The sequence below is a fragment of the Cricetulus griseus genome, chromosome 2 (assembly GCF_003668045.3).
Source record: "Cricetulus griseus strain 17A/GY chromosome 2, alternate assembly CriGri-PICRH-1.0, whole genome shotgun sequence".
Lineage (NCBI taxonomy): Eukaryota > Metazoa > Chordata > Mammalia > Rodentia > Cricetidae > Cricetulus > Cricetulus griseus.
The window spans coordinates 180052716-180076987 of record NC_048595.1 but is presented as its reverse complement, the minus strand read 5'-3'; the positions used below and the strand labels follow the sequence as shown (position 1 = coordinate 180076987).

Below are 24272 nucleotides of genomic sequence, written 5' to 3'. Positions count from 1 at the left end.
GATATAAATGATGGCACTCAATTAATTTTCTTCTTTGCATTCACTCTAGGTCAAGAACACATGGGATGTCTCATCCATAGTTAAGAGTGGATCTTTCTTTGTTAATTAAATCTAGGTAACACCTCAGAGGCATTGTCTTCAAGGGGTTGCCTCCTATGGGATTCTGAGGACTGTCAAAAGAACAATCAGTATTAACTATCACAAGAGACTTTTAAAATGAAACTATGAAGCACATTATCAAACAGACAAAGGTATAAATAAAGTTTCAAAGGAAAGAAAGTCATATTTGCTAAAGAGACTGTAAGGATTTTCTGGAAGTTTCAGTGTCACCTGTGACTCACAGGCTATTAAGAGGTTTGCAAGAGGTAGGAAAGATAAGGGAACTCTTGGATGCAAGCAGATGTGTCGGTTTAGTGTGACAATGATGCGGAGAATCAGTGGGTGGGGAGAGGTTAGTTTTCTTGTTCACAACATATAGGTTTCTAGAATGGTGATAAGAAATGAGAAGTAGTGGGTTTTAGGGTAAAGATAGAATGTGAGGAAAGATGGAGACCCTGGGACTAAATTTGCAAATGAAGAGATAGTACATAAACCACAAATGCATGGAGCAATACAGAGAAATCTGGAAGAAACCAAAGAAGAACCAAATACTCGTTTCACCTACCTCATACTTTGGCTAAGGGAAGGGTCTAATTAAATCTATTTGGATGTAAGTTCTGTGTCTCCACTTGCCAGTACAGAGAGCCAAAGGCAAGTTAGGCTCCTCTCAAAGATGTGTATTTTTCCCCAAAGAATACTTGAGGAAGAGCAGTCTGAGAAATATTTGTTCATTAAATATGTGCTGGCAGCAGCCAGACTATATCAAGCCCATGATAAGCACATAATAAACTTGACTTTTGAAACATTGATGGTTTGATTGTTTTGTTATTAACTGTTGTTACTAAGTGCCTATTGCTTTCTCTAGCAAATATAATCTATAACTATGCAAAAGATTTATCACTCATTATAAGATAATGGTAATCTTCATGTACAAAGCATTCATGTAGAAAATATTAACTTCTTAATTAAATTTGCCACTATAAGTGGGTCAGGTTTTTTTTGTCAAGTCACATAGTCACATACCCTTGTGATTTTTTTTTTTTTTTTTTTTTTTTTTTTTTTTTTTTTTTTTTTTTTTTTTTTTTGCTATAAAGAAGTTAAATGCTCTCCAGTTTCTTACTTGCTTCAAAAACATCCTTATTCGGATAAGCTACATGGCACTCTTCTGAAATCTATTCCTGATACATTCCACATGTAACCACACTGCCTCTGGAAGAGAAGCCTTTCTGCTACATCAGAGAGGTTTACAGAGATGGTGAAATAGCAAACAATTGGAGTCTGTTAGAAGCCGTTTATATGTCTACCCTTAACCTATCTTGCAAGAGGGAAGGCTGCTTCCTCCAATTGAAATCCCATAATTTCTAGGTGAGGGAGTAGGCTGTTTAGAGTATCTAGTGCTTAGAGAGTGAGCACACTTAGATTAAATTCATCAGTTGTTGGCTAACTAGGCTGGTCATAAAGTCACCCTGACCTTGGCTGTCTTAACAACAGATGGGTTCGCTTACAATACAGCCACCATTCAAACTCAGCAGCTTGGTTACTCTCTGGTTACAAATGTGCCCTAGGATCACCAAACGTCATAGGTATTGATGTAGCTAGGGATAGAGTCAAAGGACCATGGATATTGAGGGGTCACCGCAGTGTGTTAGGGCCTTACTTTCTGTCACAACCCACAAGACACATGCCTGCTATTATCCCTCTTAGAACAAGCTGCCAGACTCAATCCAGCTAAGTTTATCATGGGTTTCAAAACCTAAGACGGAATGAGATCGGGATTATCACATGAGAGGTGCCGTAAGCAGGAACAAGGCCAAAGCAGCTGACTTAGGGCAGCAATACAGCAAGCAAAATCACACAGTGGATCTCTTCAGGTGGTTGTGCTGAGCTGCAGTAATGGACTTTCAGACTGAGATTATGGCAGCTTTAATATACAAAAATCACCTTTTTATACTCTGAATGGGGAGAGCTATTATGTGCAACACCTATATGTTTTTGTCATTCTATTAATTTTAATTGATGTACCCTTTTTAGTGCAATTCAAGTATCACATGCTCGTGTGTGTGCATGTGGGGGTGGTATGTGTGTGGTAAGATAGGAGGGAAGGCCCTTTGCTGCTTCGTTGTTTTGTTCCTGTGTACTGACGTGGCCTTCAGAAAGTGGCTTTTGTGTGCAGCCAGGAGACCTGGTTTCAAATGCCAGCCTGAGCATCTTCAGGCTCATTAATAATGGAGGCGTCTGACAGGGCCAGCTTCGCTTGCTTTGTTCCCCCTGTAGATGAAAGGGGACATGGATCTTTCTGTTTTGCCCAATAACAACCATCCTGACAAATTCCTGCAGCTTGACGTGAAGTCTTTAATGAGGAGCTCAAACCTTGTGCAGGCTAGCCTCGCGAGATTTCCGGGTGGAAATTTCCCTGCTACACAACACTGGCAAAATCTTGTCTACTCCCAGGTAAGATCTAAGGACATGAATACAGGTTGGGCGCTTGTTTCTTATTCACTGCATGACATTTTTCCTATTTGTGCGAAGGGGGCTTGGGGTGCGGGATACCTAGAAGCTGCTCATTCCTCCCCACCCCGTCCTATAAGCTCTGCGTAAAAGATGTGCGAATTCTCCCACCGGTTCATTCCCCTCCAATCCTCGCTTCTCTGCCTGTCTTCGTTTCAAAAGTGCGTAGCTCTCGTTTACTCCTACCCTTCATTTTAATTCGGGGGAAGAAATACTTAAACTCTGCCTGTTGCTGTGATCTATGCATAAAATAGCACATGCTTACTGCCTCTGAGAAAGCCTGAGACTTGCCTCTGCCCCTGTTAGACTCCCCTTCCTCTGATATAGAAGAGTGTAGGATACCGATACGTGACGGGGAAAGACTGACCACACTCCATCTTGGAAAGGAGTGGCTCTCAGCTTAGATGCTCCTCTTCCACAGGTGTCCGCATGGAACAGCCACAGGAGTAAAATCTTCCAATCTCATGCAGATCTCATTGCTCTTGTTTTTTCACAAAAGAATGCAGCTGATGGGTTCCATCTGCTGAGATCAACAAAGGCCCCTGCTGAGGCTCATCAAACAGGGATAATCTTGTTTTTGTTTTGAGATGTGGAGACTAATGGCGTTGGGGGTAACTCCAGGTAGCAAGAGGAAAGGGCATTTCATTTTCAAAAACGATGTGACTAACCTACAAGCGCTTGTAAGTCCTTAAATCCTTTGGAGTATTCAAATTCCCTGGACAGAAATGGGTTTGTTTTAAAAACAAGCAGTTGCTACTCGTGAGTCCTGGTGTATATAAATAAGGACTACTTGGTGGTGTGTCTGTGGGGTCCTTGGAACATATATCGAGAGTTCATTCAGAGTCAAATGATTATGTAAATTGTCTCTACTTTGTAAAGGGTTCAGTTTATTTCCATTATAATCAAGCTCTTTGTAACAACTGGAACTTGTTGCTTTTATTTTTTAATTTTGCCTGCAACATTTGTAATCCTCAAAGCCTTGTGGCTTTCCATAGACACCCACTTATCACTGTTTTTGTGTTTTGCTTGGTTAAATGAAATAAAGTTCTTCCTTTTTATGTCACAGAACAGAAGACTTAGAATTATTTCAGAAAATCTTGCCCCTCCTCCACTTTCCTCTCGGTGGGGTCCATTGTAAGGACACATAGCCAATAGATTTTTTTCTGGGCTGCGACACAGCAATCTTCTAGCATCTTTTGTTTGGTGCTGTGGTTGTTCTACTGCCTCCTTGTGGAATTTCACAACTAAAACTCAAAACCTGAGGAAATGCAAATACCTAACAGGCAATTTTTTATGCAGGCCCTTTTAGGTCTAAATAATTATTCAAAGATCAAGGAGGTATCTGCATATGTATCCTTGATAAACCTCAAATAAATTATCTTTCTTATCCTAAAATGACAAGTAACTTAGTGAAGGCTAATTTACTACTGAGGTCATGGATAGAGGGAAGCAATAGCAGACAAGTGTGAATTCAGGAAATTAGGTAGACGTGCTTCAAACTATGAGTAAGGACATCTGGTCTTCACAGTTACCACTCAGCTGCCCGAGTGGATCTAAAAATCAAGACTGACGTGCTTACCGAGTAAAAAGTAGATCAATATGAAGAAATAGGAACATAAAATTTTGAAATATTTGGAACGATGCTTAAAAACATTTATCCATATACCAAGAAGATTGAATGGGGTGTTACGCATGTCTGAAGAGGGAGCTGTCAAATATTTCTTAATTAAATTCCTCACGTGGGTTAAGCAAATAAAGAGATTATGTAAACACAGTTGTCATGTATGGAATTCTCATAAAGATTTTTAATTAAAAATTTAGTTGCTATTCACAGGAAGAAAATTTGAGATTCAGTATGATCTCCTGAAAGATTAACACACCTCTCACTTTGTTTTTTTAAGAAATGAGAACAAATAATGTATAAGGAAAAGTCTGTAGGGTCTGATTTCCTGTAAGAGTGTAAGAAGTAGAAATAGAAGTTGAGAGACAGAGTACCTCCCTGACACCAGGAAGGCCCTGGTTCTTATCCTGAGCACTGTAGAACCAACCATGTGTAGTCTACACCTGTAATCCCAGCACTCATAGGCAGGCTCAAAGGCATCAGGAATTCAGGGTTCAGTTATATAAAGAGAAGAAGGCCAGCCTGGGCTTCCTGCAATTTCGTCTCCATTTGGGGTTTTTGTTGCTGTTATGTTTTTATTTTAAAAGGGAAAAAATAGTGTCGAGTTTGGAAAACAAAATATTGTTATTTTCATGATGTTTGGTTTGGTTTTAAGGGAGGATTTCATGTAGCCTAGGCTAATCTCAAACTCAGTCTCTGGCCAAACCTGTGATGTCATCCTTCTAAATGCTCTGAGGATTGAAATTGCAGATATGTGCCATTGAAGCTCTGGATATCAAATCCAAGGTTAATACATGCTAGGCAAACATTCTATTCTTGTGTGAGCAAACACACACACACACACACACACACACACACACACACACACACACACACACACAGTTTTTTTTTTTTAATTAAGTGATAAAATGTTTAACGATGTCGTATTGGGAATTAGTTTTACTGGTGAGCAGCTGAACTTCTGAGTCTATTCAAGTGAGTTTTGTCTATTCCTGACTCCTTTCACGTTGGTTTCAGAACGCTGGGGCTTTTCAGAGGAAATCTGTGAGCTGGAGTGAAAAGCCAGTGGTGAGAACAGACATCCTTATTTCTAGACAAATTCATTCACTGGTTTCATGTCCTAACCTACATTCTTCACTGCTTTTCTGTCCCACACCACTGTTTTCCTTCAATGTCAACACTCCATATGTGTCTCTGTGTGTGTTCATTTATGTGCATGCATGTGTATATATGCTTGTATGTATGCGGGGGTTTATTCTATGTGTATGTGTATCGCTGTGTCATCATTTAAAACATTTCCATTGTTTTTTATCTAACATGTAGTCTAAATGATTACAGAATTTATATTTGGGATCTGTTTTTTATATATTTTGATCTGTTTCTAGATTATTAACTTAGTTGTGTACTTTCCATTAAAATCTATCACACTATCAATGTTTTGAAATATTCACAAAATGAAGTATTTCCAACTGTTGATGTCAATTGATTGGATTTGCTAATTTTGTTGTGCAAATTGTCTTTCTCTTTGGGAATTTTTTGTATGGATATATGTAATTTTAATGATTACTTTAAATTTTATTGTTACCATAATTTTATATCATATATAAAATTTTATAGTTATTTTAGTTTGCTGATGATACTACTTTTATTCAAAACTTTGTAGCTATCAAAGCTTCTTGCCCTAAGTCTATTTTGTTTGATATATTATATTGTGATATTATATCATATCATATTATATTATATTTTTGTGGTGGTTAGCTATGTTATGTTGTAGAAACAAACATACCCAAATTTCATCATGCAATAGGGTATGTAACACATCTGCCCCCTTGAGATGCTGATGCTGTGCAAAACCTGAGAAGCTTACCTGAAAGCAGAATTCAAATTCTCTTTCTGGAGGTTCTTTCTGCAATATCAGAATCTGCGTTATGTCTGCAGACGGAGAAGACAGAGAGGAAGCCACACACACTGTTGGGGAGGTTAGTAGTGAAGCCTGAGTTTCAACCCAACTAATGTGTGTCAATGAAGAGGAAATGGATTTGTTGTGTGTCCAGCCAAGCACTACTTCATTCCCATCCTTTAAAACAGACACCATGTTTAAGATAAGATACTTCAAATATATATATATATATATATACATATATATATATATATATATATATATATTCCTAAACACTTGCCCTTCCCACAGAATTGACAGTCAAGATCATCTATCAGATTGAAGATTCTACCTTATCACCATGCTTAGCAACAGCTCCTGAAGGCCACTCTAATCCTACAAATTCCTACAAATTCCCCTTTAGAGAAATCAGATTATTATTACTCTACACTAATTTCTTCCTTTCTGAGCAGTGATGAAGTCACTATTCCAAACCCATCTGAAATCTCTCCAGCAGTGCTTGTGCAGACACCTTCCCTGGAGGTGAGGCAGGATTCTGCTCTCTGTGAGGACCCCTTACTCTCCATCTGCATACCCTCATGCTCCAGGCTCTTGGGAGGGTCTCAGAGCTTACTTTTACTCTTATTCATGGGGATTTGGAACCCTATGGCTTTTGTTTAACCCTATTTTTATGTCTAAATGACTGGAAATGTAGATGGTAGTGTCTTCCCAAAATACCCAAGTGGTTTCATTTTGTTTTGAAGACTCTAATTCTCATCTTGTTGTGTACTCAGAAATTTATTTCCCATACAATTTATATAACTATTTGTTAGTATCATCCTCTTTATTTAGCTGCAGACAGTTCTTCTGACATAAAATACCCCTAGAAGTGTTTAATGCATAGGTCTCAAACTGACCTTTAGAGCTTTCTTTCCTGATTCCATTTCTCCAATTTTGGGCCTAATGGCCACCAACCCTGAGGCTTGTAAGACTAGGCCTTCAACATAATCTTTGACTTCAGTTACTTTATCCAGCTGAGACATGTTCCTGGTCTTCATATTTTTGTTTGTAAGTAGTTTTGCATCTCAGTGTTTGAGGGCTGCAGTTATCACACTAGGAAACACCACACCTTTGGACCCTCATTGTATACTTTTAACCATTCTGTTGAATTCCTGTCAAAGGAGTGTTTTGACAAGGTATATATGACTATGGTAAAGTTTCAGATTTGCCAAAAGTATCTTCTAGAGTTAGTAACAAATATCTCCCAAATTATCATCGTAACAGTTATGCCAAATGATTTCCACTATTGAGTAACTGTCTTCAAGCTTCCAGTATCAGGGGATATGTCTTGGATGGTAAAATGTCCACCATTCAAGCTTGATGCTCTGAATTCAGTATCCCCATGAAAATATGAGCGTAGGGGCATGTTTCCATAATTCCAGTGCTAGGGTGAGGTGGTATTGGAACAGACAGATCCCTAGAACTCACAAGCAGCCAGTCCAGTTGAATCAGTGAGTTCCAAGCTCACTAAAAGACCTTGTCTCAAAAAAAATAAGGAGTAGGGTAGCTAAGGAAGACACCCAATGTCAACCTCTGGTGTCCACTCATAACACACGTGCACTTGCATGTATACACACAAACACATGAACACAGAGAAACATATAAAACGAGTAAGAATAAGGCTTCTAGTATTCCTTCTAGGTTCCAGAGTGTTGCTGCAGTGGGGTACAACTGCCACTTTATAGCAGAGCTTCAGCATTGGGGAGGGAGGGAACTGCTCACCACAGTGACAAGGGTGACAAGTAGCAAAGTGACAGTCTTTTTGATCATGAGAAGTCTTAGAACAGCAGATGGACTGGGGGGCTTCTCTTTCGAAAGCAGTGTCCGTGGATTCCAGTTGCTTATTTTATGGTTCTACCATCTCAGAACCCTGTCCATAGTGTCAAACAAATAAACATAAAGCAAATAAAAAGCAACAGAAATCATGTAGAAGAATTTGGCAATTGGATATGACCTCAAGTCACTTTCTTGGTTTTGAAAAACCTGACCCCAAACTAATTTCAGGGCAGATGAAAGAAGCCAGACACCCTGTGTGCTCAACCAAGGAAACCAGCTAGTCACCATGCCTGGGTCTCTGTGTACATATACACTTTCTGTATCTTACATTCTTTAAACTTCCATACTTCCTGAGTTCTTAAAGGCAAGACATTAAATATTGAACAGTTGAATTTACATTTTAAAATCTGATCTGCTGGTCTTGCTCACTGAAGTAGGAAATTAAGCCTGCTTCTGTTTAATATGCTTACTTATGAGTTCCTTTGTGTGTTTTTGAGATAGCCTACGTTTTATATCCTTTCTTCTTTGAGATCAGTCAACTTGCCTTTATTTCTTAAAACTCTGGTAATGTGGAGATAGATAAAGTCCTCTAATTTCAACAACATTTCTATCCTTCCCCTGCAACTAGTTCTTAGTTTCTTAATTGAACACCCGTGTTAAACTTTTTCCCTTCTAATTCTTTAGTTTACGTTAAACTCAATTTGTTATCTTATTTCCATCTCACCGATTTCTGTTTATTTTTCAGCATTCCTTTGTCTCAATCTCCCTGCCTATCACAAATTTACACCATCTTGATGTATATTCTTAGAGGTCTTTATTTTAATGGCCTATTACTTGCTAACTTTTATGATTTGTTTGCCCGAATATGTCTTCTAGCTCTTTTTATTAAATGGCATTTTACTTGCATATGAAAGTATTAGGATTAAAATAAATGAACAAAGTTTGGCTTAATAACGAAAGTCTAGTTAAACTTGGAAGCATTACTTTAACTAAATATTTTAAGGAAATTTTTTTTGCAGTTCAGTTGATTAAAATCGCAGAAATGCTACTGAATTTTCCTCTTAGCATTTCACCTAAGATGTACCACCAAAGGCTGGACTTCATATATGTTCTTTATTTTCTCAAATCTATTTGGAAAAAGTAGTAAAATACAAATGAACCCATTTTTTTTGTAAACTAGAGATTCACTCTTGCTAGGTAAGTATTCTGCCATTGAACTATATCTCCAGCCCCAGAATTAGTATTCATTTCTATCCTGCTATTAGATAGTAATTATTATTTGTTTGGCTGTCTCAGGGATGGGACCCAAGATCTCCAGTAATATAAACATGTGTCAGTGCCTGAACCACATCTCCAGCCATCCTATCAGATTCTTTTTGAGTAATTTAATTTAATATCTAAATTATAAAAATAAATGATTTGTTCAAATCAGTAACAAAATTTAACAATAAGTTTTCTTTGGTTTGTCCTTCAGACATGAGAATGCTGTTCAGATCAGAGACAAAAAAAAAAAAAAAAAAAAAAACCCGTTTCAGGAAAATATTTAAAAATTTTCAAAGATATGGCTTATAAACAAGGCTTCGAATCCACTTTAGAATATTCCTCTGATTGTTTTGCTACTTTCACATATGACTTCTTCTAAACCTACACACATTTTTATAGTGTATACATACTTTTCTTGAGCCACATATTTTACTTCCCTCATTTGTCAAACCTTCTTATTTGTATGGAATGAGCAGTCTAGCTGGAAAAGAACCTAACAAAGACAGTTCGTGCCTGTCAGAAGAGTTAGCCTGCTTCAGACATGATCAAAGCTGTCCAGCCTTGAGAAAACAATAGAGTTATAATTGTGTTAAGTTCAAATAACCTTAATTTCTTGTCGGGTTGCTTTTATTTAATTTAGAACAACACTTATAAATCTACTCATCTTTGAGCTAAATGTTAAGATAATGTTTATTATTTTATTATACAATTTAGCATTATAGACTATAAGTTGACTTTTAGCAGACCAAAACCAAAATTAAAGTTAAAAAAAAGGTCTCCAAATTGATCTCTAAAATATGAATGATGCATTTATTAAGAATGTCAAGGAAGGGGCTGGAGAGATGGCTCAGTGGTTAAGCTCACTTGCTGCTCTTCCACTTCACCCAGGGTAGATTCCCAGCATCCCCTGCTTCTGTAACTTAAGTTCCAGGGGATATAATATCTTCTCTGGCCTTGGAGTTCATCAGGCCCACATGTGATACACAAACGTACATGCAGACACACACTAATACACATAAATAAAAATAAATCTTTTTAATAAAAGCCATGGAAACCCAATGACCAGGGGAACACAAATGGTTTCATTTAGATTATTATTTTTCCTTTTACTTACACATTATGTCAGAAGGACATGTCATGTAATGCCAATCTACAATTTTAGATTTTATAAGTACACACATTTAATCTATGTCCTGAGAGATGCTGAGACCATTGATCTATGGCCAAAGGTTGTCATACCCATGACTCAAAAGGATGTTATTTCTATCAGTATATCTCCAATGTTCTTAGGTTCAGTCACTAATATTACACACACACACACACACACACACACACACGCACGCACGCACGCACGCACGCACGCACGCACGCACGCACGCACACACACACACACACACACACACACACAGCATGTGGAAAAGGCACATACATTTATCATGTGTGCCCTTTTCTACATTTTCAATATCATTTTTTTTTAAATTCCCGAAAGTCAGGACTTGATTACTCTAGGGGACAGCTGGACAATAGACACATAGAGGTGAATGATGTTCAATTGACTAAGTTGCTCTATGACTTTTCCTGGAGCCAGGGAGATGTGAACAAATCTTTCCACCTCAGATAGGTTACTGATTAACAGACCAAAGAAATAATCCCATCCAAGTGTAACTTAGTGTAATGATAAGTTTATTACAGTAATTTACAGGAGCATGGGCGACACAAAGGCAACTGTAGCTCCAAAAAAGTCCAAACTGGCTTGCGTGTGGACTCAAAACCTGCATCCCTGGCATGCCCTACTTGTGCCAGCTTACAGACTAAAAAGTATCCTATAACCTAGAAATTGTTTGTTGCTTTCATAGCCTTGGGAAGATGCCTTGTGAATCTTGTGACCCTTGGACCTCCCTCAGAATTTAAGGGTCTTGAGTTTCCTGAGCCTGGTAAAATGCAATATTAATTTCTCAAGTTTAATGAACCTCCCTCTTTGTCTAGCATGGCATGTTTCAATTTGGGAGAAGAAACTATGCAGTACCCCTCCTCAAAACTCTCTGAAATAGGAGCTGAGATGTGTTTATAAAAAGCTAAGACATTTAAAAATGATGCAAAAGGGTTTTTAACTTTGTGTGTGTGTGTGTGTGTGTGTGTGTGTGTGTGTGTGTGTGTGTGTGTGTACTTGTATGCATGTATGCTCATACACTTGCATGTTCCTGCCAGGACATGTGAGTGTGGAGGTCAGGGAAAAGGCAGTACCAGTTTCAGGATTCTATTCTCTTCTTATACTATGAGTGTTTTGGGATCGAATCTAGGCTGGCAGGTTAGCAACAAGCACCTTTACCTGTTGAGCCCTCATGCACTCCCTGAAAACATTTTTGATCTTTATTTTGCTTGATTTATATAATATTAAGTACTTGGAATATACCAAATATATATCTTGGAATATACCAAACAGCATAAAATTCCATTGAACTCTAATGCAGAAGAGCTGGAAAACTGGGTTTTTCCAGAACTCTGTTAGATGAGTTGAAGAACACTACTCTTTCTTTGTAGCTGGAAAATGCCATTGAAATGGATTTTAAACTGAACAGGATAACATATAAAGAGAGAACTCAGTTAATGTAGAGTCCTAGATCAAAGTAGATCCTAGAGTCATTTCCTAATTCATTGCTCAATCTGTTGAATTTGAGGCAGAATCAACAAATCTTCAGATATACATTACTGTTATTTTGGCCTCTCTGCCACCATGAAGCCCATCTTATTTTTCTTATCTCCTAACAGAGAGAAAAGACCATCGCTTCTCAAGGAGCTAAGGGATCTGGTGGGGAGAGTCCAGTCCTCCCTGACAATCCTCCACCATCCATGTCTTCAGTCACGAAGAATAACCCGTTATATGGTGATGTAAGCTTGGAAGAAGCTATGGAAGAGAGAAAAAAGAATCCTTCGTGGACCATTGAGGAATATGACAAACGTTCTGTGCATACAAATCTCTCTGGCCAACTGAAGGTGTGTATAGGAAGAATTATCTTCAACTGCTCAGCCAGATCAGATAAGTGAACCTGAGAAGGTACTGTAGAAGTGACAGGAGCTCCCCACTAAACAAAATCTCCAGTCCCCAGGGCCTTTTGGTCCTTGAAGTTTTTTTCTCTTTCTCAGCAAATATTTGGGGTTATTTATTTGTTTTGTATTTTGCACAGCCAATCTCATCTGTGTAGTGTAGACAGGGAAAAAGGCAAGTAGCAATGACAAACGGTCTTCTGGGAAGATGAAAGTTGTTTTTCAAATTAACTGGTAAGGTCATATCTGTTTTTCCTTGTTTGTGATCTTGTAGCTGTTTATACTCATGTAGAGAATTTCTTTCTCTACATTTCCCCAAAACTACCTATGAAGTGATTAGACTTAGGCACTGTACAAGGAAATCCTTAACAATGATCATTTTTATTAACATTCCAAAACCCATGAAATGATTTAAGAGTGAAGGCTTATGTTTTCTGTCATTTTTCTTGTGTCTTAAAACAAAACATTTCAACAAGAAAAATTCCAGAAAATGTAAACACAATCACCCAGCTTAAGATTTTCTTCCCCCACCTTTTTTTTTCTTCTGATGTTACCAACACACATAAGACCCAAATACTTGAAAGCCAGAGTGGACTCTCTGTTGTCTGAAAGGATTGGATTCCTGACCAGCCTCGGCTTGCCTCAACCTGCCTTAGGCCAGAGAGGCCTGACATTTCCAAGTACCCTTCATTTAAAAATGTGTGTCTGGTGTGAGTTCATACCTTAACCACCTGCAGTAAAACACATTTCTTTTTAGAGGGGGCAGTGCCATAGATTTTTATGTTCTGCAAACAGGTTTTAAAACCTCAACTGTGCATTCCTTGAAATATGTAATGGTCTAGAATCACTGACAGCTCTTAATCACCTAGCTTGAAGGTACCTATCTCCACCCCACCCCCACCCCTGTTGGCTTTTTCTGAGCAGTTTGCAAAACATACATTCCCATGGCAACAACAATGCATTTCTTTTCCTCTTTGTTTTGGTTTAACCTCATGTTTTTTACCAAAGACTTCATATCATTAAGTCTATTATTGGTGAAAAATCATTGATTTATTTCACACGTAGTCACTTACTGCTGGGCACAAGCTAAGGCCTGTTCTTGGACACAAGCTAAGCCCTGTTCTCTTGTCTCCACTGTGTGTGTATGTGACAAGGGGATGGTGGAAATGAATGTTGCATTCCTTCCTGCACACAAACATAGCTACCTGAGTAAATAGAAATAGTTTACCTGATTCAAAGACTGCAATTTTCATCTGCCAATTAGAAAAATTAATTTTTTTCTCGAAAGTTATTTGTTTATTTTTGTTTGGATAGCAGACTAAGGAAAATTCCAAAAGTGTAGTGGATTCTCTGTTACTGAAACTGCCAGTCCCCCATCTAGCTGGCCCTCTGTGCGTTCGCTCGCGCGCGCGCGCGCGCGCACACACACACACACACACACACACACACACACACACACACACACACACACACACACACACTTCACAAAGCAGTTGTACTCTCAGGCTTATCTGTGAGCTGGCCTCAAGATGCTCCTCCTCTGTGTTAACTTCCAGAAGAAACTTCTAGGAAGTCATGCATCCAACTCTCATCAGAGCTTCTTCTTCTATTTTATAACTTCTTTCTCAGCACCCCTATCCTTATCTAATAAGTAGCAGACAGGGCTCCTGATTTAAATTTGTAACCTTTTTTCTAAATTTTACTTTTTTATTTTACCTATCTTGGTCTTTTGCCTGTTTTGCCACGTATGTCTATGCAGCCTTGCATGCCATGCTCTCTGAAGTCACAAGAGTGTGTCAGGTCTCCTTAAACTTGGAGTTAAAGATTATCCAAATGTAAAGTCTTGTGGGTGCTAGGGACCTAATCCTTGTCCTCTAGACACGCAGCCATTACTGTTAATGGCTGAGTCATCTTTCCAGCCCCATAATTTTGTAGTTTTGATACCAATATGGATTATAAATGTTCCAAGTGCCTTCGTATATTACTAAATTTTTCTAGATTGAGGAGTTATAAGTCACATAAGATAAAGAAATGATACACTTAATTACCAATGCAAGCAGAAGCAGGGTTTTAGGAGAGGATTGTCTCCATTAGGGAAGCCATTGGTAAAAAACCTTAAATCACTACATTTGCAACATTCAGGACTCTGATTGGGGCACAAACAAGATAAAAAACAAGGGGAAGGCAGATGAGGGTTTTTTTTTTTTTTAAGTCAGTATTCTTCTGCACAGGCTTTGTAAATTCAATTGTAATTCTTTAGCATGTCTAAACAGGTTGTTTAAACCCACTTACACCTTCATATAGGAGCACTGTCATTGCCAAGTCCATCCTGGCTACCCATGGGCATGTGCACGCCCCTCCCAGCACTACAGCCCCAAGTCTGATTAGTTCAGAGACCCCACAGCCTGCCAGCTACAGGAAATTGGTTTTGTGACACCACTGGCTGACATGTGTCCACTAAAACCACTGAGAGTGATAGCCTATTTCAAATCCTTCAAAACATCCATGCTAGAAAATCCAAAGCTTGCAGCTGCTGTGTGAAAGTGGTAACTCAACTATCTTCGTAAACTCAATTTATGAGACAGAGAACTGATTACACTAAACTAATTAGAGACTAGAGAATAATTTTTTTCAAAGAGTATATGGGATACTAGAGTGTATAGGTGACTTATTGAGCACTTGAAAGCAGAATCCTTAAAGAGAATTCTCTGGCACTCAACAGAAGATGGAGCCAATGAGACAGAGACACCATATGGATAGGATCTAAGACAAGGAATGATGAACCATGTTTCCGGAGTTCCTGTTTGGAAGATGTACTGCACCTCTGCCATGGAAGGCACTCTTTTGTTTTGTTTTGTTTTGTTTTATTTATTAGACATTTATTCATTGATGAATTCACATGGGCCTGGAAGGCACTCTTAAGACCTAGCCTTATTCTTCCTTCATGGAAGTCATTTGGGATTTTCTGAAACTTAGCAAATTCTTATCCCTGCCACAAAGATGAGATAAAACCTCCAGGGTTCATCTAAAGCTAGGAATTGTAATTGTATTTCAAGTCACTTAACTGATTTATAGGCATTATTTATAGGATGCTAGAAACACACATTTAGCTAAAAGATGATTATAATGTTTCTGACTTGGAATTGTCAGCAATTTAATGCAGGAATTGTGCAGGCTCCCTAACAAATTCTGATACAGACAGACAAATCTCCTGTAGGTATCCATGGTCAGCCAGGCTGTCTTAGCATATCTGAGACATTCAAATAGAGATGCCAATCCTACTATTTAAGCCTTGCCACTTAAACCCTACCCGAAACAAGGTGAATATGACCCTCAGGGCCTCTGGCAGCATCTTGTTCCCAAGTCTCCATCTGTAACACTGACTGGTTACTGATTAGTGTCTGTTATTTTCTTTTAGGAAAACCCCAATGACCTGCGTTTTTGGTTGGGGGATATGTACACTCCAGGCTTTGACACTTTGCTGAAAAAAAAGAAGAAACGCAACAAGCGATCAAAATTATGTCACATGGGTCTGATTTTACTCATTGTGGCCTCCATCTTGGTTACCATAGTGACTCTCAGCACTTTATTCACCTAAGGAAATTGCAAATCCTTTAAAGCTTTAAAACGCCTTCTAAATATTTGCAGGAAAATCTGTCTCTGTGCATTGTGAATGTTTGCGTCGATATCGCTAGCTGTGTGACTAAACGCCATTGTCCTTTAGAATGTGAGCACTGCTTGCTTGCCTTATGCTGGCCTCCCTGCTTTGTTCTGTGAAAACTGTGTGTGATTCTGGTCTGGGTTTTTCTCCTTTGTAAAGCAGATATCCCGAAGCATCACAATAACAAACATCACCACATGCATCCACAATCAATTTTACGGTAGATAGCAGAGCATCATCAAGCACTGGCAGCCTCTTGGCTCAGTGCTCATCTTTCACTCCCTCCTCCTCTGGGCACAACTGCCAGGGTGAAAGGAAGGCTTCCACTGAGCCGTCAGTCAGTTTAGACCTGTTTTACCTTCCTTTATCTCCATTTGAGTTAGAGAAAAGGAAAATGTGGGAGGGAGCTGTTATTCAATCCTATTCTAATTTTTCCAGCTATCCTTTATAATGATTCAAATTTATGTTGTTGTTTTAGCAGAAATACCATTGTGGTATGTGCCAGTGGATTGATAGAAACTGGCAACTGTGACCTCTAGTGGCAGTGGGTACATAATTCACCAGACATAGTGGGTAGGGCACTGGAGACACTCCAGTGATGCTGCCTCCCCTGAGGATTCTAATGGATGACAGTTAGACCAGAACAAGAGATTTTCAGAGGAGGGATCTGGATTAAGGACTCCATAAGAAATAGAACTAGTTTTTTTCTCAGTGTCATTTCCTGTTGTCTGCAGGATGTGGATAACTGAGAACAAGCATGCCCTCTCATCCTCCTGGGACATTCTTCTCTAAGGCCCCCAGTGCCACTCCTAATGCTATCTAGTGTGTGAACCAAGGCTTTTCTTCCCAAAGAGTGTTGTCTTCTTGTGCCCTTGGATAACGCCTTACTATTTCATGGTATTGTTCATAAAGATACTTGAAGTAAAGTGTATATAAGCGAAGGTTTACTGGACAATAAATTATTGGGTACAAAGCAAAATTGGTCTTGCTGATCTTTGCACTGATTGACTTATTTTTCTTCTTTTTTGCTGTGGGTTCCAGTCCCCTGTGGAAAGGATGGCAGGGAAATGAAGCCGGGGGTCCTCCTGATGCCAGGCTCACTCCCACTGGGGATGCCCTTACACTCTGCCTACTGTCACTACCTTCAAAGATTGACTGCCCCATGTTTGCCTCTGGGTATTCAAGTCATGCTTAGGGGTCACCATGCATCGTACTCATCTGTGCTGAACCCGATTATTCGTGTCTGTCCAAGGCAGTGCCCAGATGAGACTTCCTAAAGATGGCTGGGCAACCACAGAAATTCGAATGGTTAGCCTGCCCTGCCCCCACCCCAGCTTCCCCTTCCAGTCAGCCACCTAGGACTCCTTCTGCTCTCTAGGCTTCCTCTCCTTTTATTTATGATACCTTTGGACACATTTCTTCTGCATGAGTGAATTTATTACTTCGCTTTTAAACCAATATCCACTGCTAGCTTTCAATGTAACCGGACTCAAACTACAATATTGTCCCTCACTGAATTAATGGTATGTGTCTGCACCTAAGGGAAAGTCATAATGGGAAAGTGTCCTTGTTTGCATGCAAATTTATAACATGCATGCACTTCTAATTCCCTTGTGAAAATAGCTCTAGCAGGAAGAAAAAAAAAGTGTAAGGTCACAGAAAGGACAGCAGTAATGGCTCTGTCCAGGCATATGTTCAAATCTGGGCTTGCTTGAGCATTTCTGATGCAGGCCCACTCTTTTTTTTTTTTTCTTTTTCTTTTTAAATACAGTTTTTGGCACACAGCCCTGGTCAATAAATAAGTCCCATTGTCACTACACTATCTTAGTCTCTTTCTTAACCCCTAAATTGGGTGTAAAAAAAACTGAATGACTAAATTCTTAATAATATTTGTTTTCAAATAAAAAATGTTCCCTTATTATTTGGAAGGCTACTCCAGAAAAGTTTGCTTTCTTGTTCGCTTGTTGGTTTGAATTTTATTCTTGCATATTAAGTCAGTGTGTTGAAATCCTATAAGCTAATAATGTTACAGTTTCAAGGGAAAAAATTGGAATGATTATTCACACTTTTGTAAAGTGCTGCTCTCAAGTATAAACAGAAAGATTTGAAATTTGTTTTTCACCTAGTAACGATTTTTCCAAGTGTATTCCGGTTGCTGCCACCTAGTGGAGAATTTAATTAGCGGCCTACGGGGAAACTAGGCCTCAGACTCCTCTGTTTAACTAGAGTGTGCTTCTGCCACCTGGAGGTCACATTTTTTATGCCTGAGCTTACACCATGAAGGAACACCACAGGAAGAATTGGGCTATGTGCTGTTAGAGTAAAGGGCTAGGAGCGCCTGTCTACCCTTTGTAAAGTTGATCTTGACACTGTCCCACCGTTCTAGAAAAGACTTGTGAAAGGCTTTGAGCCTTGTCGACAGAGACGGAGCTAGAACTTCAGAATAAACTCTAGATTCTGCTATACATACCTGTGAACACCTGAAGCTTCCTTAGAGGGTGGCTCCTTCCTCATGTCCTCAAAAGGGTTAAACCTTTGCTAATTGGCTTTCAGATTTTCTGAGGTCTTTTGAGGTCTTGTTTATTGGTAGATCTCTGTATTGGGGAATCTTTTAGTGTGTGTGTGTGTGTGTGTGTGTGTGTGTGTCTGTGTGTGTGCAGTGAGTATACATTTAGTGTCCACAGGTATTTATACTGTGCATGTGTGTGTGGCTGTGTGGGTATAACTGCTGAATATGTATATTTAGGGAATGCGTATGTAATATACACAGCTATTCATGCTGCGGGGTACTCATGCATGCATGCAGAGTCCACAGCAGTACTGCAGGCATCCTGCCGTATCACCCTCCACCTTATTATCACAAGTCATAGTCTCTCACTGAACCCAGAGCTAGACCAGAAGCCAGCAAACTCTGTGATTTATCTGTCTTCAGCCTCCTCAGCACTGGGTTTGCAGACAAGGTGAGTGGAGGTTCGGGAAGTTGGAACACAACTGCTCATGTTTACTCAGTAAACACTTCTACTCACTGAGCCAGCTCCTCTGTCTAAATAAAGATTTGTAGTCCCCCTTCTTCCTGAACCATAGTTTAGTACCAGTTTTCAAATGTTCACCTCATAATACTGAATGCATATAATTTTGTAAGATGCATTTTTTTTCAACTGTAGCTAGACAGGACCATTAAGTCTCAACCTATCTAAATTCTTACATCCACATCCATGGTTTTGTAAAGATGGGATTTGTTTCCTTCCAGTCACTTCGTCCAGACTCTGGCCTGGCTTCAGGTGAGAATGCTAAGCAAGGGGAAGGGTTTTAGAGACCGAAGCGGTGTTCTGCCAGAGTGGCTGCTCTTTTCTCGTTTTATGGATGGGGTGACTCATGTACTTGAGCAAACAGCTGGAAAAAGTCATGGGAGGGGGAATGCTGCCCTGTCTTCTCCAGAGTGGGGGTGAGACTTTCCCTTGCGCATTAAGTGCACAGCGCCATCCCGGCCCCATGTTTCACTCTGCCCTTACTCCTGACTCAGCTATGCTGGCACCTACCCACCCACTTGGTTTCTCTCTCTCTCTCTCTCTCTCTCTCTCTCTCTCTCTCTCTCTCTCTCTCTCTCTCTCTCTCTCTCTCTCTCTCTCTCTCTCTCTCTCTCTCTCTCTCTCTCTCTCTCTGTGTGTGTGTGTGTGTGTGTACTGAGGGAGGAGGATTCTATGTAGTCCTGGCTGCCCTGGAATTCACTGTGTAGACCAAGCCAGGCTGAGTTCAAACTCACAGAGATCTTCCTGTCTGGACCTCCTGAGCGCTGGATTAAAGGTGTGCATCAACGTGCCTGGGCCTTTCCCTCCATTTTCAATTTACTCACAAGATGCAGAATCTGCAGACATATAAGGGTACATAGATAATTACAGTTTTCGTTTTTGGATTTTTTTTTTTTAAAAAATTTCAAGACAGGGTTTCTCTTTGTAGTTTTGTAGACCAGGCTGTGCCCAAACTCAAAGAGATCCACCTGCCTCTGCCTCCTGAGTGCTGGGATTAAAGGAGGTCACCACCACTCCCCAGCTTGATAATTACATGTTTATGCTGATAAAATGCATGTATTCATATATAGAAGCCAAACACAGGGCTGGAGATATGGCTTCATGGCATAATACGTTTGCTAACATGCATTAACTTATGGGTGGATCCTTAGCAAAAGAAGGAAGGAAGAAAGGAAGGAAGGAAGGAAAAAAGAGAGAAAGAAAGAAAGGAATGAATGAATGAATACATTATTTAAAATGAAATAAAACAAAGTATACTTTTAAATAAAGGATGATAAAATGTATTTTTAAATAAAGACAATACTATTATTTAAATATGAAATAGTCCTCACAAAGAGTAATGCACTAAGCCCATTTATCCAGCAGGTGGCACTATTTTCAAGGCCTCGGGCCTACACTCCCAGCTGGAGGAAGAACACTGAGGGTACATCTTTTGGGGAGGGGAGCTTGTCCTAGACTCCCCCCACTATAGAACACTGAGTGTCTTTTACAATTATCCTCGGGGTATCTCATTGAGTATGAACAATCTAGAGAGCTTCTTGGACTCTTGGGCTTGTCTGTCTCTGCCCTCAAATGTAGTTCCAAAGTGCTGGAGTTGCTGGCATGCACAGTCATGCCTGGCTTTCTAAACTTGGTTCTCTCATGCTTGTCATTAAGCCATCTCCTCTGCCCTGACATTGTTCTGTTATGGAACGAGTATCATGGACAAATCTTTCTCCAACACTCCTAGAAGACATTTACCGTGGACAGCAAGGTGTCGCACAGCCCCACATTTGATGTCCATTCACTTGAACTACAGCATCCCACCTTCACATAGAGTTCCCTGCAGCTGATAAGAACTGCAGCGTCCATACTTCTGTCTTCTACATCCTGCTGTTTCAAAAGCTGTTCCACTCTCACAATGTTATTCCTTTTCAGTTGCTGTGAGAGACATGCAGAATGTATTTTCAGGGGAAGATGCTACATTTTGGAGTGAAAGCCTTGCTAGGATACGAACCCGGAACACGGAGTCCCTTCAAGTATTCTGAGTGCTCCTGTCTAAATTCTATTTTTCTAGTGAATGTCTAGAGGTCTTCACAAACATCAGCTGCTGATGACAAAAGAGATGCCTATGTCCTCTCATCCCCAGAGTTACTTATACATAATTTCCATTTTTCTTCTCCCCAACTTGAAGGAATCATAGGGAAAATAAATGAGTTAAATAAGCAGGGGCACAGCCACACTCAGAGTGACAAGAACCCCGAATTTCAGCAAGTTGTACCCCTTCTGTTTATACAGAGTCGTGGCAAAGCAAAATAAATAAATAAATAAATAAATAAATAAATAAATAAATAAATGCTAGACCCCACTATTAAGAATGCCTTTCCACACCTTTAATGCCAGCACTCCTGACGAGGCAGAGGCAGGTGGATCTTTGTGAGTTCTAGGTCAGCCTGGCAGCCAAGGCTACACAGAAAAACCCTGTCTGGACTTCCCCCCCAAAAAAGAATGCCTTTGGGTTAATTACTCTTTCTTAGTAGATGATGTTGGACGAATTTCTGTTGTCTATCACAGTGTGGAAGATACCATGATCCAATCTCTCTGACTTTCCTTTATAATAACTTGATAATTAGATATTTCCTCCTCTAGAGTTCTGTCAGGATCCTGGCTAGAGATGAACAGACATGAAAATCAACTCGAAAGAAAATCCATACTACATGTCCACATCTGCATGGAAGGCTTCCTGGTTAAAATGTGAGCTCTTGCTGCCAGGTAAGGTTTGTCCAAGGCACTACATCCCAGCAGAATTTGCTCAAGGACATTCCCATCTTTGTACCCTTATTTTTAAAACAAACAGAAAACAAAACAAACAAATAAAAACACCTTTCTTAATTTGCACTAGTCAAACCCTCAAACTTCCATCTTTATCCCAAAGAAAAAGAAAGCAGAATTAATTTCCTAGTACCTCGGAGTTCTTTTCTTACCACCAGATGGCAGCCGCACGCCAAAAAAGCCACACCAAAGCCTGCACATCCCTAAGGACTGTACTTCCATCGAGTTTGAAATAATGGCAAATGACTGGAGAACTTCTAAAAGAACAATTAATCGTGCAGATTAAGCCCTGGAGTGGTGGCCAGGGGCCGTCCTGGATTGTCCAGTGTGCATCAGCACAGAAAGTGACAGTAATTGGGGTCCCATACTGAGAAGTTTTCAGAGTCAGGAAGTTCAACCTGGGCACCAGCTCTCATTAACCAAGACCTCAACAGTGCTTTTATTCCAAACTAAACTGATGGCTTGTTAAAAATGCCAACTCTGAGACGGCTGAAATGAATCTTCACATTTAGCCAACTGCGTGGTTGATTTTTTTCTGTCAAATTTGACATACCTTTCGTTCCAGGCTGAAAACCAGAGCTGAAGGGCCCATGGTGGTTTCAGGGACAGAGATATAAGTCACCTCCTTGTTAAAGCTCTTTCCTTTTCCATTTCACTTTCTGCAGGAATATAAAATTCATTAGCACTTAAACCCCGACAATGTTTAAAGCTGATCTTTATTTTCTGTGTACTGTGTGTCTTAAAAGTTGAGCCCAAATTATTGCTGATTTTAAACAGAATCTTAGAATTTTTCTATTGATGAACTTCTGAGCCATACAACACCATCACAGACACCACAAGGATCTTTACATCAGCAGGACTTTTATGTGAGTCTGCCTCTGAAGCTGTTTTCTATGATACAAAGTCATTTTTTTTTATTTCAAATTTGTGTAAAAGTTTGAAATTCTAGTTGCTAATTTCAATGTCAAGAAGAACAATTTTCCTGTTCCATAGTATTTTGTGTAAATTCAGTTCAATTGCCATGTCTAAAGATCACTAACTCAGGTTCAGTGAAGTTCAGGTTTCACTCTTCTGCTCCTACCACTTCCACTAAAGAGGATTTGGGTCTAGGGACAGAATTCCATTCACATAATGAACCAGGCCCCCATGTGCTTGCTCAGTGGCATTGGCCTCTGTATGGTATACTGAGCTTCCTTTTAGCACCATATATATATATATATATATATATATCAATATATAAATATATACCACAATCAATCTATACTTTAGTATATAATATATATATGCATATATACTTATATACATATAATATATACACCAAAAAGTAGAGAACCCTCCAAAGCTCTTCCCCCAGGCATAGGAAATCTCAGACAAAGTTAGGACCTTTTTATCCAGTTTCATCATCCTTATTTTCACCCTGGAACTCATGGTATGGGGTTGCACTTCTGAAGTGTCTGCTCTCAAAATCTGTCTTTCTTAAATGCCCCCTTTTGGGTAGACCCAATTATATTTTTCTGCTTTTACATATTTCATGTCCCTAGAGAAGGAGAAAATAATCTCTCTTTCTGTGTCTGTCTGGAGCTTGAGTTCTAAACTCAGGGAGAAACTGACAGATCTCTTGTGAGCTGTCTTGAACCTTGACTTGTTTTGTTGTGAGAACTGTTTCTCTGAATGAAGTCTTCTAGATGGCTCTCTTCTGTTCCCTATGGGACTCTCCATATCTTAGCATGCAGACTTATACAGTCAGATGGGACAAAGCAACAGATGTTCTTGAGAGGGAATTACTAATAAACATCACTTCCTACCTCTCCTTGCTGCCTTGTACGTGTGAGGCATTATTTTATAATCTCTTTTATTTCTGTATCATTTCCTCTTGGAGCCTATCCACAAGGAAAGAATCAATTTTACCACCTTCTTCCGGACAGTATAGGACTTGTAGATTTTCCCTAAAGATGCAGGAACATTTGTGGGAAACGCTGAGTAAAATATATTTGGCAAAGAAGCAAATGCATGGCCATGAAGAAAAGACTGACCAAGATTTGAGCTGACTTATACATGTGAGTAAAAGGGCATCGTGTAGCAGTTGATGGGTGATGAAATACTGAATCTGGTGCACAGTGCTCAACCTGTGGGTCCCGAGCCCTGTGGGGAACTGAATGACCCTTTCACAGGGATTACATATCATATACCCTGTATATCAGACATTTTCATTGTGAGTAATAACAGCAGTAAACTTACATACAGCTAATGAAGTAGTGAAGAAATAGTTTCATGGTTGGGAGTCACCACAACATGAGGAACTTTATTAAAGTGTTGAAGCATTAGGAAGGTCAAGGACCACTGCTCTAATGTAAAACATAAGGACCTATGAATGTTTAAAACCTAAATTCTCATAAAATTATGCATCTCATGCTTTATTTTGTCATTTATCTCTGCTTCAATAGCAATGTTATACTTATTCCCAGAAAGTTCTTACTTACACCAAATAATTATCACAGGTAGGCTTAAATGAACTACCAT

General features: G+C 39.5%; 1 protein-coding gene across 1 annotated transcript; it reads left to right on the top strand.

Annotated features, from left to right (window-relative positions):
* The first annotated feature begins 2373 nt into the window (after positions 1-2373).
* Positions 2374-15849, top strand: Minar2 (membrane integral NOTCH2 associated receptor 2). Its single transcript, XM_027400944.2, has 3 exons — positions 2374-2550; positions 11976-12200; positions 15670-15849. Exons 1-3 carry the CDS (start codon positions 2374-2376, stop codon positions 15847-15849), a joined length of 582 nt encoding a protein of 193 aa, XP_027256745.1.
* The last annotated feature ends 8423 nt before the right edge of the window (positions 15850-24272 follow it).

Coding starts and splice junctions, on each gene's coding strand:
- Minar2 (XM_027400944.2), top strand. CDS start 2,374: ATGAAAGGGGACATGGATCTTTCTGTTTTGCCCAATAACAACCATCCT. Junction 2,551..11,975: donor AAAATCTTGTCTACTCCCAG/GTAAGATCTAAG, acceptor ATCTCCTAACAG/AGAGAAAAGACCATCGCTTC. Junction 12,201..15,669: donor ATCTCTCTGGCCAACTGAAG/GTGTGTATAGGA, acceptor ATTTTCTTTTAG/GAAAACCCCAATGACCTGCG.